The following is a 17,049-nucleotide window of genomic DNA, read 5'->3' as shown; positions in this document are numbered from 1 at the left end:
TTGACAGAATTAACACATGATGCCAATCGAAAATTCAAAATCCCTATTTTTTTGCGATCTAGGCCCCAAAAAATGTGTTTCTGGAGGTGTAGAAACTAAAAATGCTTATTTGTAATGCACATTGTGAATTAAAATGTGCGTATTTAAAATGTGTCTTTTAACAGTTTCAACATATTTATATCATTATAATTTGATTGTTACACAATTTAGGAATTTTGTGCCAAAAATTTCATTGTTTTCATAAGTACAAATTTATTGTTATACGAAATATTTTCGAATACAAATATTCGTAAAAATAAGATATTAACGTAAAAGTTACAGTATGAAAATGACAATACTGCCCGAAATTTTAATTCCGTAACTACATTTTTCAGGCCTGAGAAATAATAAGAATCAAAAGAGACATTTATCTTAGGATAAAATGAGTAATAATTTTTTAAGCAAATTTTATAATAACGAAAATATAAGTGTCCTTAAACTACGTATACAAAAAAGGGAAATACCCGGTGTTCCCCGGAAAAATTTAGATCGGCATATATATCTCTGGTGTCTAACATTATAAATTGTGAAATGTGAGGTAAGTTTAGAGATATTTAACTTTGAAGTTTAAAAAATAGAATATGTAGGTACTATTCCGGACTTGGCCAACATTTTTTTGACATTTCTAAAAAAAATGATGTATACCAATCATTAGTGTCATTAATAAGTGACAATTATTAAAAATCACTTTGAAGTTTTTATTGTGACATCAAAAAAGCAGGGAAATAGCATTATCGAGTCAAAAGTTGGGTTATATTCAATAAAGGCCAGTTCACACATATTTGTCAGTTAAATGTCAGTTGTGGCCAAGATTCCGTGTCCGGAATAGTACATATTTGTACATACTGATTAGAAAAGTCAAATTGAATATAATATTAGTGCTTATTCACAATGGACATAAGACATAAGAAATACATAAAGGGCCCCACATACTGCGTTTTTGTTCGACGAACAAGAATTTAAACACTTCGAACTGTGTGCCAAATTTTAACGAGCTCTGTTAAACCATTCTGAAAATATTTAGCTGTATCCATACTTTTTAGCGACCTGTATGTAGTTCCAAAACAGAACATCTCCAACTCCCAAAACAGATTCCTTAGATCTTTAATAAAACAAAATTGGCATTAGGACTGTTTACTACTAGTTACACATTACACGTAAGCGGAATCATCTACTAGAATCTCTTTTCTCCCCCTTTTCCTTGTTCTCACTTTTGCTTTCTACACTACTGAGCAGAAAATCTAGATCTGCGAAAGGCGGCAACGTCGTCGCATCCAACAAGTCATGATGCCGCCCCTCCGTCGCCTTAAAACTGCTACTCGGACCCGCAGTGAAATCCACCGTACCCAACAACGTCTCCATATTATCCGACTTAGAACGGTCCTTCCTCGACGCGCCGCTCGAACCCATCTGGCAATTCTTCCCTCCGTCGAAACCGTTCCACTTGGCCTCATCAATTTTAAAAATATCGGTCAAGCTTAATCTATCACAGACTTTGAGTCTCTTCTCGGTCTTTGAGCCACTGTCGGCGAAATTCACGGACAGATTTCGCTTGTGGGCCTTGCCGTCACGCGCGGCCCTCAACGCCTCCAGGTTCCTCTTCAGCGCTTCGATCTTCTTGGGGAATCGCGGCGCCGTTAGAATTCTGCTCCTGTTCTTCATCAACTTGGTGAACGATCTTTTGGGGCGACTGCACGGCTCGATTTTTTTCGGGCCCACTTGCACCCCGATCTCGCGTTGCACGCCGAGGTCGTCGTTGCTCAAATACGTAAAATTCAAGTCGTTCAGGATCTTCTCCAACACTCCTCTGCTCATGAACTGGTTGAGCGAGTCTTTCGACGACTTCGACTCGCAGTAGGTCTTGTGCATTGACTTTGAACTCGTCACTCGCAACGGAGTTGTCAGCGGGTTTAACTTGTCGTTGTCAAATTTATGGCTGGAGAGAATCGCGTCGCACACTGCGGTCAGTAAATTGGTGTGTTCTTGGTCCGGCTTCTTTGTGAGGTTATCGGATGACAAGCAGGTTATCGTGTGGTTGGAGGCGAAACCCCTCGTCGGTTTCGCTTGGTGGCGCATCTCTTTCTTGTCGTTGAACAAATTCAGGATGTTGATGTTGTTCTTGAGCAAAAGGCCGAGAGACTTGTGCAGCGTGTTGAAATTTGTCGACAGATTGGTCGACTTGAAGTTGTACACGTCAGTCTTGTTGTACCTTTCGGGTTTGTTGTACAAGTCGGGTTTGTTGTACAAGTCGGTTTTGTTGTACACATCTGATTTGTTGTACAAGTCGGTCTTGTTCGATCTGTTCAAACCACTGGTCAGACAGTAATTGATGAGCTGGTTGGTGCTCACCCTCCTGCTGGAACTGTCGCGCGACTGACTCCTGCCGTTGCACCGACAACACACGTTCTGCACGCACGGACAACAAGTGTTTCGCATACAAGGACAACAGACAGGCCTCCGGCACCGGCAGCGCCTCCGCCGCCCGCAACACGGCCTCTGCTTCGGCACGCACATCTCGCTCATCTTCGTCGCTTTCTCTTTCACTTCCTTCTGGGTCTGCGTCTCGATGGTTTTTGAGTCTCTGCGCTGCCTCGGTTCTTCGTCCGTGCAGCAGCAACAAATCTGGTTGCAAGGGCAGCACACTTGGTTGCAAGGACAACAGTAGTCCACCTCCATGCCGCAGCAGCAGACGTCGTCGCAGCGGCAGGATTCGGTAATTTGCTCTTCGGAGCGGCGAGGCCTGGACTTTTCGCCGTCATGTTCCGACCGCCTCGGGGGTGGCATGGCGTGCGCGGAGGGTTGACGCGGTGGGGGTGGCTTCGGCGGCTCCGGCTTCTCGTTGCGTTTCTTGAAGCAGCTGAAAAAACCGCCCTTCTTTTTCTTTGGGTCTTGGTTCTGCCTGCAAATGGCGACAATAATTTATTTTTATTTTGAGCAAGACTCGCCCTACTGCGTGCCGCGTGCGGGGTCCCCTGGGGGCCGCGGCGGCGGCTCGTGTGCCGGAATTTCTTTGCCAGATTTTCTCACCCACGTCCAACCCCACCACTTACAGAACTGCAGTTCCCAGTCTCCGTACTGGCCGTTTGGTGGCTCGGGGGGAGGAAACTGGCCGGCGGCGTCTTCGGGTGGCATTTCCGGTTTGGGTTTTATGTACACAGTGTCTCTTACTGGTTCCTCCTGTACTTCATAGTTTCTGCATCTGTTGTTTCCATTTCTGCACTTTTGCCTGTTCGAACAAGGATAACCGTTTTCATGCCTCGCCGCACAGTAGGACATTATAGGAATGTCAGGTTATTCACATTTTTAAACACCTAAAGGGCTGAAACTTTTGAATTTTTGCAAACACAAACGAAAAATAAAAGAAATATTTGAAATGACGTTTGCTTGACAGTTGCTGCACATGATACAGGGCGGCTCGCTAACGACGTTAAGTCGTCCTTGGTTTCTCTGGATCTCCCAAACATACTCAAAAATAGACAAAAACAGTATTTTCTAGTTTTATGTTACGTCATTATTAAAATCTATTAATTTCAGAAGATATTACAGTGCATTTGTTAACAACTTTATCAATCAATCACTATCTCTTAAACGATGAAAATTGACAAAACGGGAAAGATGGCGTGAATATTGTGTTGTGAAATACGAACGTGATCCTGAAATATTTAATCCAGCATTACTGATATTTACAATGTTTACATAACTGTACTCAATGTAGCTTTTACATAATACATAACAAAAAATATAAAAACTAACACCTCAATCGAGCGCTTGCACATGCTGCACGTGAATATTAGGATTATTTCTTATATCAAAATTGGGATCATTCTCTGTGGTGTATCTGCCTAATCTCGACATAATCAGCATCAACACTATGATCCCCAACACCAGAATTATGCCCAACATACAATATTTTTTATAAATCGATCTGCCACCTCTCACTTTTGAAGACGCTCCAAACGTTAACCTGGAAAATCTCCAGTTGAAACGTATCTTGGTCAATAAAAAAAAATTGTTTCACCTCCACCACGTTTTCATCAGCTCTGACGCGGGCCGCCTCTTGTACTTATCGTCATCATGGTCAAAAACAACCGGCTTGACTTCTCTGACATCTTGGAAGATTCTTCGATTGGAAGAAGCCTGATATCCATCATTCCCTGTTCGACTAAATGCACCTTGATCCTCGACATTCACCACTGAATGTGTAGGATTAGGCGATTTACTCGACGACGGTATTGACGATGTAGACACGTGATTAACCACAGCCTTAACCTCTCTCTCTTCAGACAACTAGGAAAACAAAGTCAAGTGAAATTTATTTTTTATGGCTGGGATTACCAATGGGAGACCTAAACCAGCTCTGGCCCAGTTGACACCGGCGAGTTTTTCTTTCAAAACGTCCGCAACTGGACTGATAAGATTAGAAGGAGGAAAGAGGGGGCTTTTGCACGAGGGACAAGTGTAGCCTCTGGGGGCTGTCGTTGGGGGCAACTGCCGTGAGAAATGGTCCAAGCACGACCAGTGAAATACATCTGGAATCAGTCTGGATGAGAGTGCGCGATTAGAGCGAGCGGAAACTTACGGTAACATGTCAGTCTAATACTATCTTCTACATTTAGGTCTTTGTTGCACAACTCGCAAATAGAGTTGTAATCGCTGTCTTGCAACCATTGCAAATACGATTGTACCACACACTAAATCGGGCAATTTAGCGAATTAATGATAAAACGTTCACAACTACTTACAATTGGGTGGTTTGTGACCATACAGTTTTCGCACACGCATACTCTGTGTTCGAAACAAAACTGATTCGTCACTCGTCTTTTCGGGCACTTGCACAGCCCCATTTTGATCGCTTCGCAATTAAAACACAACAATAAGTACGAACACTTTTATTACAAATATAAAAACATTTGGGCCACGTAAATGACGTAAGTTTGACAGCTTGACAGTTCTGCAACATGTCAAAATAACTAGTAACTAGTGACTACCAACCTTGAAAATAAATAGGAACTACTAAACTAGACACCGGGGTGAATAATTACAAACTCAAGCGGGAAGTAAACTTGCGATTACTTTTACGAGGTTCTCCTTGCTCACAGGACATTTTGCGTACAAAGACGAACATTTTTCGGTGTCGCCTGTTTTGCCCATGTCGACGGCTTGCTTAACTGCTGTCCCATCCAACAACTGGGAGAACATGGAATTGCTGTAAAGAAACGACAGAAAATTAGAACTTAGTATTGTTTGATTGATACATTTTTGTTTCGGCATTTCTGTATACTTTGACTTAAGAAATATGGAAATGTCAGTTTTCAGTTTGTATCCATTTTTGGTGTCATTTTTGTTTCCATCTTTTTTTATAATAAGCATTAAATGTAACATACTTAGATAAGGCGTAGATAAACTGGTCTAAAGTGTTGGCTTCTCCAGTCTGCATATTTTTCTGGGCCTCGTTTACGTAGCTGCAGATGACCCTCTGCATGCAACTGCTGCTGTCAATGTTGTGCTGTTCTAACGAGTTGTCTATTCTCGCCAAAGTTTCTGTTATGGAGGACATGTCGTTTTCGAGACCTAAACAGTATTTAGTGGTGATATAAAATATGAATATGCCAGATTAAATACTTCTGTATCCGTATCCTCCGCTGAAAACAGAGGCCAGCTTGGGTACAATCAAAATGGCTCCAAGTCCTATAAGTGCACCGAGGGCTATGCCCCCGACGTCGATTTTCATGGGACTAAAGACATATCCCGTCCCAGTGTTGGTGCCGTATTGAACACCATTTCCGGTGTTTCCATACGTGGTAACAGGAATGCCGAATCTTAGCCTGTCCGAAGACTCTTTCGACTCTTTGTAATCTCCTCTGCTGATGTTCGCCGGTGACGGTAAATTGGTTTCGTAGTAGCGATTGAGGGACGGTTGAAAGTTTCTATTAAGGAAACGACTTTTATTAAGCGAAAAGAAAATGCTTACAAACATACCCGTCATCAGGAACGTATTTCTTCGGTGAAGCGAGACCCAAACCGAGCAGAGTCAGCAAGACAAAATAAGACGTTCTCATTTTCGATTTGTGATGTGGCGACGGCAAGCACTGGGTATTTTCTGAAAATGTGAAATGTGCAGACGATTTTTATATAGGAAGCAAGTGACACACTCACTTGGGCAGAGACAATGAACAATGTGAGATTTCAACAAAACCATCTTCACTTTCTTGTATCACGCATGTTGCGGTGGATAAGTGTCCCAAAATATAATATAATGCAATTATTCAAGTCGTACACAAGTCGTGCATGTTTTGACATCTTCGAGTTGTTAAATTGATTCCTCTAGGTATTGTGTTACATAAATTATATAAACAAATGTTGTATCAGAATAAATGGAAAGTGTCGGTATTTTCATAATTCTAAAACAACACAAGAAACATAACATGTAACACATTTAATAGTTTGAAATTAAAGTTGTAACATAAATATTCTAGGAATATGAAATTGTTTTGTCAGAATTTGAGAATTTTCTCCTATGTGAACGGATTTTGATAAATGTGACAACTTGTCAAAACGAAACGTCAAGTTAATTTTAAAGATTTTAAACGATTTGGAGTCTTTAAGGGGGTCGTCGAACAAAAAAACGTTGTATTCAACTCGTTCTTGTGTAAATTGGACTTTTTTTGGCACTCGTGGGCCTTTAAAACGCTCGTTTCACTCGCGTTTAAATCTGGCCCACGCATACCAAAAAAAGCCCAATTTACACACGAACTTGTTAAATAAATAACTACATATTTTCAAAATTTTACAATTGTAGCATCATTTTTGACGCTTTGAATAAAGATTGTTAATCGTTGTATTAACTGAAAAAAGGTGAATCCACACGTAATTGTGGGACACTTTTGTTGTGTCGACGTTTCAAAAATTTAGTTTGTGACAAAGTGTTTAACTACCTACCTTAGATTTATCTAATTATTATCTTTAATGGCCGGATCATTGTGCATTAAATCATATCATGCTGAAAAAAATTCTCCCATTATTTGCTTTACTGCTCCCAAATTCGTCTGCTTGAAAATAGGATACCTAATTAAAAAAAATTACGAAAAAAACGAATGAAAAGTTACGGCTTTATTAACAAAATAAGCTTTTCTATTCACAGTGTGTTCAAGTAGGTATCATTATTAAAATTGTGAATGGAGGGTAATTCTAAATGTCAGAAAGTTTCAAAAATACCTAATAAAACTATTTAAAAAATTCACCTTAATAGATAATTGATAATTTTAATTCTTTCATTTTAATTGCTAAAATCATAATTAGGTAATACGGGGTGATCAATAAGGACTGTTTAAGTTGGTAACACTGAATCGTATTTTAAATCGTATAACAGGAGTAACTTCCGGTTGTTGGTGGCTTGTCGGTGTTAATGCTATACCTATTTCAGATATTTGTCAAATAAACCAACAAAACATATCCAGTTACAGTGTTATAAATAAAAATTTTCTTAATTGTATTGCCAACTTAAACAGTCCTTCTTGATCACCCGGTACATAGTAGTTTATTTGACGAGTTTGTGTGTAAATCGGGCCTTTTTTGGCACGAGTGGGCCACAAGTGCCAAGAAAGGCTCAATTTACACACGAACGAGTTGAATACAACGTTTTTTTGTTCGACGAGCCCCTTAAAGGCTCCAAATCGCTTAAAACCTTTAAAATGCTATCAGGAAGTGCTATCTCAACCCTCTTGTTCGAGACCAGCAATAGAATGCTAGTTGCTTGGTATGGCTTGAGATGGTTTTGTTAATTCTCAATGGTGGTTCCATCGTTTCCTTTGGTTTCTGCTTTAGCTTTGTCTCTTAATTCATCAGTGCTTAGTTGACCTATAATTGGGACATCCTGTTGGTCAACTTATCAAAAAAAAAAAAAAATAAGTAAATAAAAAAATTAGCTTGACGTTTCGTTTTGACAAGTTGTGACATTTATCAAAATCCGTTCACATAGGAGAAAATTCTCAAATTCTGACAGTGTCGAACAAAAACTAATTTAAACAATTGATATTTTATGTTATTCGTGTCAGATTGTTTAAATTTTTAGTCCAAAAACCCTTTCTAAGTATTTTACGTTTTTTTTTTCTTTCATACCACATACTTTGAAGATTTAAAAAAATAAAACCTGTTTATCCATTTGTGATCCCATTTTGTGTACATTTATTTTGATTTATGGCAATATAAATTTACCTCCCTGTAGTCCAGTCAATACAGCGAAAAATTATTTACGTACAGTTTGATCGAAAAAATTTTAGTTTTTACCAGTTTATCGATTAAAGGATACAACTGGAGGTCTATTATTGTTCCAAGCTATATTCGATTTTCCACACTCCTGGAAAAACAGAAACAATTTAGATAAATAATAACACTGATTTATGTTAGCCAGCCTGACCTGAATATTTTCGGTAGCTTATTATTATTAAATTCTGAATAAATTTAGTGCTAATGAAAATTGCATTCTTACTTTTCCTGATAATAACTTTTGAAAGTTAGATAACGTGATATGACATGTAACTTTTACAATTTGGATTGCAATTACAACAACTGAAAGTTTGACATGTGAAACAAATTCTCCTGAACCGTGGCCTTTAGTAAAATCTCCCGCTCGTATCTGAATTACATAGTTTGTAAATTTTTCCGTTCGTTATTCACTCATGCTGTTGTTGTTGCTCGGCTGCAAGTCGTGCTTATTTCCGGCCCTGAGCATGGAAAAAACTAAAAAGATGTAAAACTAAATTTTATATGTAATTCCAAATGTTTATCGTTTTGTAATATTGAATAGTATTGTCTGTACTACATAATGTTTACTCTATGTTTTTATCAATTAGAACAATGCTTGAAACAAATATCTGAGTTTGAGCGCTTATAACTTGAGAAATATTTGAGATAATTTAATTATCGAAACATCACTTAACTGGTAATGCAGTTCTTAATCGAATTAATGGTAGTTTTTTTTTTTTTTTTAATTTGCCATAATGCCAAGGAATTTCCGGTATAAACATCATAGAGGTAATTTCAATATAGATGTGACAGATGAGTATCAACTTTGAACGTCTAGAACATTTGCAATTATTTTTAAAGATAATTTTACCCATTACAAAACAGGACTAATAAATTGAAAATCTAATAACCGGTTGACCAGTAGGCAGCTTCGACATTTTGATTGCTTGCGTCACGCAATCGAACTTTCCTAACGGCATTATCGTGAAAAGTTTTAGTCCTATCAACATTTTACAAACAACCAAATTTGTTGAGAATTTAATAAGCCACAGAAAACATTTAAGTCATTTTCACATAGGACCAACATAAATCAGTGCTGTCTGATTAACACACTGCTTTTCATTTTTGTATCCACCTAGAAGGGAGAGCGGAACGAATTAGACTGGGAAAATCAGAGATTTTCTTTTGTACAGTTGCGGCCAAATAAAAGCGACCACTCAATTGACATTTTATGTCATCTTTATAAATTTTGGTAATTCAGGCTTTTAAAATGAAAGTTTCTCTGGTAACCAGATACCCATACCTGTGGCACAACATAACAGTGACGCATGATGTCAATTTGAAAAATAGTTTTTTATGTTATCTCCTAGGAGATTATTTTTCAGGTGATTTAATATTTAATTCCGATTTACAACAGAAAAAATTGCTGCCCAGTTTTATTTGGCCGCAACTGTACCGCTTAATTTTCAAGTTGATTAAAAAAAATCATATCGCTCGAAATAGAGAAAGTAAAATGAGTCTAAGTGCTTATTCACAATGGACATAAGCTTGACATAAGGCATAAGAAATTCATGATAATGCAGTGGATATACTATTAATTTTTACGTAACTTATGAGAAGTGACCTCAGTGAACATTATTGTTGTGTACAAAAAAGCATGAAGAATCATATTCGAGTTATTTGGACACACAAATTATTTTCCAGTTGCCCCAATTTACAAATTATTCTTAGGTATCTCTTATGTATTTCTTATGTCTTATGTCCATTGTGAATAAGCACTTAGATATAAACTGGATACAATATGTATAATACATTTTTTTTTTAATTTGTATCCAAACAAGGAACCTCTAAAGTAGCGCACAACACTAGAACTGGTGATAAAACCTGGATTTGTATTGTATTTGAAACTATATCTGCAGGGTTATTATAAATTATTGTAGTCCAAGTAGGCGTAATAAATAAAATTCTCATCACCTAAAAAATGACAATCACAGACACAAAAATTGACAGTTCACATGAAAGTGGCAAGTTTTTTTTTCTCAATACATATTTGAACACATTGCAACGGATCCTTCGGGAATCAGATGGTATACAACAATACATATACCTTTCAAAAATATTTGAAAATGGTAATTTGCAGCGTTCTAAAAGTGAGATACTTAAATAGTTTTCACAATGAACAATGAACGAAGTACTTTTGAAAGCCTCGGGAGTATCGAAAATTACTAAAACAGCCGTTTAAAGTTTAAACTTCATTATCGCGATTTCTTTTTGTTTCTCAGATTAAAAGAAAATAACTGTTGCTAATTTTAGAAAGTGAAGCAACTCAAAAAGATTGAAACAGAGCGGTGAATTTCTTGAAGAACAAAAATTAAATATTTTTTGGAAAATAATACCTATTTGTTTCGTCAAATTGCAGAAGCTTGGTTTTTCAGTTTTTGGTATTTCGCCGATTTATTCTGCTTTATCTCTGTAATTTATATCCAACCTTGTGTTCCCTTTGATTTTTCTTTTTATTCGGTTACTTTATTCATTTTAATAATAATTCAACTTATTCTTATTTGCGCATTGTTTACTGATCTTAAAAAAACACAATTTGCTTGAAAAAAAATTCAATTGGAAACGTTGCTGATGGGTTTAATAAATAAAATAAATCTTTTCCTGTGGGATACTTAAATGTTTTACCTACTTACAACGTTGCAGTGCCAGAGCACAACTTCAATTTGTAACGTGCCAACCAGAGAAGTGGCAAAAATTTCTAAATTATATTTTCACTGGATATTAGGTATCCACCGCGACACATCCCCTGTAAGTATATTAATCTTTGCGAAAATAATAATTAGGACATTCAGTGAGCACTCGTCGCAAATCTTTTAATAATTGTGCAAAAACAGCAGAATCAATATAAAAATGTACACAATAATATTCACACTTTACTTTCGCTATTGTGTTCACTCATTGCAGTTGAAGCCTTCACGGTCGGTCTCCTTTTGCATAACTCGTTCCTGATTTAGTTCCAACAAAGCCTACTTCTCTTCCTCACTCAAAACAGATTTTAGTAGCGTATTTGAGCTTGACATTACAAGGTCTCCCCAAAATGGTACCCATTATCAGAGTCGTGTTCGTAATTTTGTTAGTGATCGCCGAAAGCTTGTGCAACAACATGACTGGCAAGTACAACAAGATGAATTCGAAAGAGTTCGAAACGCGCACCAACCGTTTGCTATCTTTCAATACTCAACAGAACGGAGACATCAGCGTAAGTCTAAATAAGTCGTATTTTCAAAATCGTTCACTTTTGAAGTTTTGATGTAGATGGAGTTGGCGTTTAACGTCCCTTTTATAACTATACCGGTGAAGAAGTCGATAGATATGGCCCAAGGAGCTATTGCTAACGTTAACATCGGAGCTGTGGTCCTAGCAGGTGCTATAGCTTTTGGATTTGCGGTGCTAATTCCCGGAATTGTAATTTTAATGTCCAAGAAGTCCTTCAATCCGATCGGGTCATATCTAGGATACAGGAGTAAGCGAAAACCAGATGTGCACATTTATTACACTAAGGCACAATACACAACACAAAAAATCAATATCAAAAACTAGATTGTTGGATCATGTGTGCTTTCTATTTCTTCTTCTTCTTTCCCTTCTTTCCCCCTTTCTTGCCTTTCCCTTTACCTTTCTTCCCCTTCTTGCCCTTTTTACCCTTCTTGCTCTTCTTACTCTTCTTTCCTTCCGACTTCGTTTCAAAATCAGTGACCAAGTACTGAGTATCACAGTGCACCACGTTCCTCTTTCTCTTGAAACGTTCTGGATGGATGATCCCAGCGGGTGGTGTGAACTCTATTTCCAACTCGCTGTCGGACGATGAAGACTTCGCTTCTTCTTCTTCTCCACAGAAGCACGATCGGTACTCATCGTTCTCATTTTCCGTCTTCTTGTCCTTGTTTTTGACGATTTTGAATTGCATCGGCGTGCAGTCCATGTAGGGACTTTCGTTCTCGACCAGAGTGTGAGGATCTTTGAGGGGATTCATCGTAATCCAGTAGCAGCCGTCGTGTTTCTTAATTTGAAGTGTAGGTTTCGGCTGGATGTTGACCGAAGTACCAGACTCGTACGTTCCGTAGCCTTTCTTCCCCCTTCTGTAGTCTTTCAGTTCCAGCATGTGCAAACCTTGCGCCTCTCTGTGCTTCTTAATTCTTGCAGCTATGGTTTTAGCTATGGCGCCGGGACGCCACCCTCTTCTGGGCTAAAACAGAATCAAAATGATCTAAACTGGTACCTAGTTGTCATAGATTTGGCAACTCTTCTGTTTCTACCTACCTTCAGCTGCATGCACGGAGTAAAAATATTCCACAACCACCCCATTCCTGGTGGAACGTTGCAAGCCGGCATGACACACTCCCTGTGCCCTACCTGCACCCCCGGATATTTATCACCGATCGAATAAACGTACTTATTCCGAGACTTTCTCTTCTTCTTTCTTCCTCCCACCTTCTTTTTCTTTCCGTCTCCCCCTTCAGCACAAGGACAAACGTCACACACCAAAGTTCCTCCCTTCGACGAACAAGTTTTCTTATTGCACGGAGCCATATCTACGTCTGTCCGCGTCTCAGATTTGTACTCCACCTCATTATCCCCTCCTGCTTCCCCCCCGCCACAAGGACACTCGGAACATATCAACTCACCCCCTTGAGACTTACACGTTTCGGCAGTACACGGTCTGAAATCCATTTCCACTCTGGTATCAGACGTGTACTCTACCCCATCGGGTGACTCTTCCTTGATACTTTGCTTGTCCTTCTTCGAGGCATCGTCACCCTTCGCGTAAGGACATTCGGGATTTTCACAAATGTCATCCTTGACACTCTTGTCTTCGACTATGCAAGGCTGCGGGGGTCTAAATAAGGGGCATTCGGGTCCTCCGAAGCATATCTGGAGCAGATCTCGAACAGGGTACGGACACGTACCATCGGGACAGATAGACAAGGGGAGACAGTACGCTAATAAGCTTTGCAGATAAGGGTTGAGTCCGTAGGGACAAGGGGGTGACATCATGGGACAAGGTGGAGTGCCACAGGGAGAAGGCGGGCAAGGAGAGGCACCACAGGGAGGTGGGTAGCAAGGTGGAGCCCCGCAAGGTGGCGATTTTGAATAACAAGTTTTCGGAGCGTAAGGACAATCAGGATTGTCACAGGCGTCATCATCTGGAGGGACGTAGCACGGGGGTGGTTTTATATAACAAGTCTTTTTGGGGGCGTAAGGACACTCGAGGTTGCCACACGTGTCATTTGTTTTGCAAGCGTCACACTCCAACTTACCACCTTTCATTTTGCACGTGGTGGGGTAGCAGGGGGCCAAATCTACGTCCGTTCGTGTGTCAGATCGGATCTCGATGTCCCCCTCTTTGTGTTCTGCTGTGTCGTCAAGTCCTCTGCTCCTGCGTCCAGGACTACCAGCATCTTGCGGATCTATTTTCGTACCGTAAGGACAACTAGGATTGCCGCAAGCGCTGTTCACAGGAATATAACAGGGAGACGGTTTCTTGCACGTTTTGGGGGCGGGTTTACTGCACGTCCCGCCACAAACGCCCGACTGAGCTTGCTGTTTTGTTTCGTAAGGACACCTAGGACTCTCGCAAGGACTCTGACAAGGACTACTAGCGTTTGTGAGGGGACATTCGGGACCGCCGAAACAAATCTGCAGCAAGTCGTTGTTCCCGGTGGCTAGTGAATAGTACGCCAATAAATTTTGTAGGTAAGGATTCGTCACGTAAGGACACGGCGACATCGGACAAGGACTGTCCCCGCATGGAGGCATATAACACGGCGGCATTCCGCAAGGATTTGTCCCGCATGGGGGTGGATAACAAGGATTGTCTCCACACGGAGGCATGTAACATGGCGGCGGTCTGAGACATTCCTTTTTGGCATAAGGACAAGTGGGATTGTCACAGGTGTCAGATTTTTTGGCAAACGGACAGTCAGGATTGTCGCACAAACTGTTCTTTTTATTCGGCGCGTAAGGACAATCCGAATTGCCGCAGAAACTCTCAGAATCTGTTTGTCCTTTCTGGTAAGGACACTCCTTGCTGGCGAAAGGACAAGTCGGGGATGAACAAGGGTCGGGTACGGAAAAGGGACAGTTGTAGTTTCCGCAAACACCCTTGGCCAGGACCGCGTTAAGACATTTAATTTCTTTGGGGAGGTAAGGACATTCGGGGTTCTTGCAGCGGCCTTTAGGCAAAGGATCCGGACAGTCCCAGTGGATCGGAGGCAACTCCGGCTCGACAGGATAAGGACATTTAGGATGTCCGCATTTGCCCGAAGGAGCCTGCGGCAGATACTGCAACTCCATCTCTGCGTCTTCGTCAACCAACCCCGTTTTATACTTGGCGTAGGCGCACCTCGGGGAACCACAAGCCCCTTTCGGTTTGAATTTCTTCGTAGGTGGGGCTGGCGGTGTCTCGGGTTCGGGTTCTGTTGGAGAGGCTTCCAGAGGGTAGTCCACGGAGTACACGTCGTCAGGGTGTTGACACATCTTCTTGCAACTCTCCTTGGCCACGTTCGGGGCAAAAGGACACGTTACTTTGCCGCACGGACCTATCGCCTTCTTGTACTTGGCCAGGACCTCGTCGAACTGGTCCATGACCTCCTTGCATTCGTGAAAGGGACTCTTGACGTCGTCGTAGTCCAAAACTCCGCCTCCTGTGAGACGCAGCGGAGGATAATGCTTCTGACAGGTGCAATTACACGGACACGTCTTTTTCTCTTTGTCTTCCTTTCGACGTTTCGGCTTCCAACAGGTGGCACTCCAGTCGTTGTCCTGCTTCGGGATGAAAGGATTTTCTGGACGTTTTGGCTTCGAGAACAATCCGTAAGGACCGTACTCGTCGAAGACTCCGTACGTCTGACTTATGCCGTAGGTGAGAGGTATGGAAGTGTCACCTATCACCGCCCCTAGTCCTTTGGTGTTAGCCAAGGGTCCTATTCCGAACTCCTTGAACTTGCGAGCGGCAGGGCAGTCTTTGCTCTTGCACAACAGTTTGTTTATTTTGTCAACGGTGAGCTGCTCGTCCGGTTCGGTTTCCGCCGTTGTCTTGGAGAACTTGGAGCCAGTTTCCGCATTGCCAGTTTCCACATTGTCAATCTCGAAAACGAATCCTTTCGATCCGCCTCTGATCCTCAAGTCGATGTACTTGTTCTCCTCTGGTCTTTCCATCAAGGACACGATGTCGAAGGTCAAAGCCGAAGCCGTTTTGTTGTTGAAGATGTTGGAAATGGCGATGCCGAACTCCTCCGGAGGAGTGCTGAATTTCGGGTCTAAAGCCGATTTGAAGAGGGCCATCCAAGACAGTCGGTCATCCTCCATTTGTGGCAGGTGTGGTGCGCTCGATTCTGGGGTTTGCTCCTGAGTGGACAACAGCGGCGTCATCGATAACAGTTCAGACGCAGATGTTTGTCCAACTCTGAAACTCTTCGTTTGAAAATCTAGAAGAATCGATTAGTTGGGTTTACTTTTGGCATTCGAAAGTGGTCTCGCCGCGAGCTCCTTTAACCAAAAACTTTTTATTGGCCGCTTTCACTTGGTCGATTAATTGAAAACTTGTTTGAATGCTGTTACCAAATGAAGACAGTCTAACTGTTGCCATTATGTCGCCCATGATTTTAGAAGTATTTGGCTCGACCAAGATGAATTTATCTTGTATCGATACAGGTCCCGAAACTCCGAAGGTCTCCGGAGCTTTCTTAATAAGATCGAGAAAGTTTTTGGGCCAAGCAATCGTACAAGATCCTAAAGAACTATTCCTCATCGTGACCTTGATCACCAAAGGATTGCTGTTGAACTTCTTGGTAAGCTCGTTAGGGGAACAGGAGAACAAAGTAGACCTTCCACAATTGAGATTTAAACTTTTCTCTTCTCCTTCCACTGAAAATCCCTTTTTACGCTTCTGCTTCTTTCGAGTTAGACCTACCTGGGGAACTCTGCACCGTGAACACGTCTAACTTCATAAACTTTCCTATTTCGCCAGAAACTACGATTTCGTTGGCTTTGGGGTGATGAGGTATGTTGGAAGAAAAATTGATGGTTTCGACAAACAGTTCCAACAAATATAAATAATTTTCCATATTGATTTACTCTCAATTTACACGAACATAAAATTTGAAATACAACAAATTTTTTTACACACAATTTGACATTTCGCCAAATATATTAATTTGTCAGCGGAGTGTCTTGTTTTTGCAACAGTGCCTTTGCTTATTCGTACTTTTTAGGCGAAGATGGTCAAAACTGGTGGGACTACTTGAGTCTTCTAGACCAAGTGCTGACCGAGAGCGACGTCGACACCACATCCTGCATGCAAAGGATGATCTGTTGGGCTGTCAAGAATTCCGCTCAAAATGTGATGGAGGGTCAGAGCTCCAGCAGTGATAAGATCATAGACGGTCTGGCCACAAGTAAATGGTTGCAACAATTAGTACAAGGTACTGTTGTGGACGAAGCTCTTCAGAACGGTCTGGCCAAGACGAATTGTTCAAGAGAGTATAGCCAATGCAAGATATCTCAAAGAACTATTCAAATGCTGAAGAGGCAATTCGTCGACAGTATAAATACCACCAAGTAAGACGAGTTTAGTTTTCATTTTGATCTTGCGGAGATGGGTCACACTATAAGTATCCTTTGAAAGACTTGTTAAAATTTATTTGCTCAAATTGTTCTTTTCTGTTGATTGTATATTGTTGTATTTTTGTTATTATATTCTTTACT

At 40.7% G+C, this 17,049-nt stretch overlaps 5 protein-coding genes across 5 annotated transcripts; 1 reads left to right on the top strand and 4 right to left on the bottom strand.

The window, feature by feature from the left end:
* Positions 1–1,157: 1,157 nt before the first annotated feature.
* LOC138124231 (uncharacterized) lies at positions 1,158–3,537 on the bottom strand. The gene is made up of 2 exons (XM_069039200.1): positions 2,990–3,537; positions 1,158–2,938 (listed from the first exon to the last, which is right to left on the bottom strand). Exons 1-2 carry the CDS (start codon positions 3,313–3,315, stop codon positions 1,207–1,209), a joined length of 2,058 nt encoding a protein of 685 aa, XP_068895301.1. The 5' UTR covers positions 3,316–3,537; the 3' UTR covers positions 1,158–1,206.
* Positions 3,538–3,687: 150 nt separating this feature from the next.
* LOC138124237 (zinc finger protein-like 1) lies at positions 3,688–5,004 on the bottom strand. Its single transcript, XM_069039214.1, has 5 exons — positions 4,782–5,004; positions 4,619–4,730; positions 4,375–4,568; positions 4,058–4,326; positions 3,688–4,003 (listed from the first exon to the last, which is right to left on the bottom strand). The coding sequence occupies exons 1-5, from the start codon at positions 4,881–4,883 to the stop codon at positions 3,796–3,798; spliced, it is 885 nt and encodes a 294-aa protein (XP_068895315.1). The 5' UTR covers positions 4,884–5,004; the 3' UTR covers positions 3,688–3,795.
* Positions 4,914–6,450, bottom strand: LOC138124238 (uncharacterized). Its single transcript, XM_069039215.1, has 5 exons — positions 6,196–6,450; positions 6,019–6,139; positions 5,662–5,966; positions 5,424–5,610; positions 4,914–5,245 (listed from the first exon to the last, which is right to left on the bottom strand). The coding sequence occupies exons 1-5, from the start codon at positions 6,236–6,238 to the stop codon at positions 5,086–5,088; spliced, it is 816 nt and encodes a 271-aa protein (XP_068895316.1). The 5' UTR covers positions 6,239–6,450; the 3' UTR covers positions 4,914–5,085.
* Positions 6,451–8,909: 2,459 nt separating this feature from the next.
* Positions 8,910–17,049, top strand: LOC138124239 (uncharacterized). The gene is made up of 4 exons (XM_069039216.1): positions 8,910–10,370; positions 10,424–11,542; positions 11,599–11,806; positions 16,557–17,049. The coding sequence occupies exons 2-4, from the start codon at positions 11,381–11,383 to the stop codon at positions 16,904–16,906; spliced, it is 720 nt and encodes a 239-aa protein (XP_068895317.1). The 5' UTR covers positions 8,910–10,370; positions 10,424–11,380; the 3' UTR covers positions 16,907–17,049.
* LOC138124228 (uncharacterized) lies at positions 11,808–16,519 on the bottom strand. Its single transcript, XM_069039198.1, has 4 exons — positions 16,256–16,519; positions 15,798–16,209; positions 12,604–15,748; positions 11,808–12,529 (listed from the first exon to the last, which is right to left on the bottom strand). Exons 1-4 carry the CDS (start codon positions 16,407–16,409, stop codon positions 11,906–11,908), a joined length of 4,335 nt encoding a protein of 1,444 aa, XP_068895299.1. The 5' UTR covers positions 16,410–16,519; the 3' UTR covers positions 11,808–11,905.

Source organism: Tenebrio molitor, chromosome 2, assembly GCF_963966145.1.
Source record: "Tenebrio molitor chromosome 2, icTenMoli1.1, whole genome shotgun sequence".
In the NCBI taxonomy this organism is placed as follows: Eukaryota; Metazoa; Arthropoda; class Insecta; order Coleoptera; family Tenebrionidae; genus Tenebrio; species Tenebrio molitor.
Note: the sequence above shows the minus strand (reverse complement) of the source record. Positions and strands in the feature narration are given on the sequence as shown.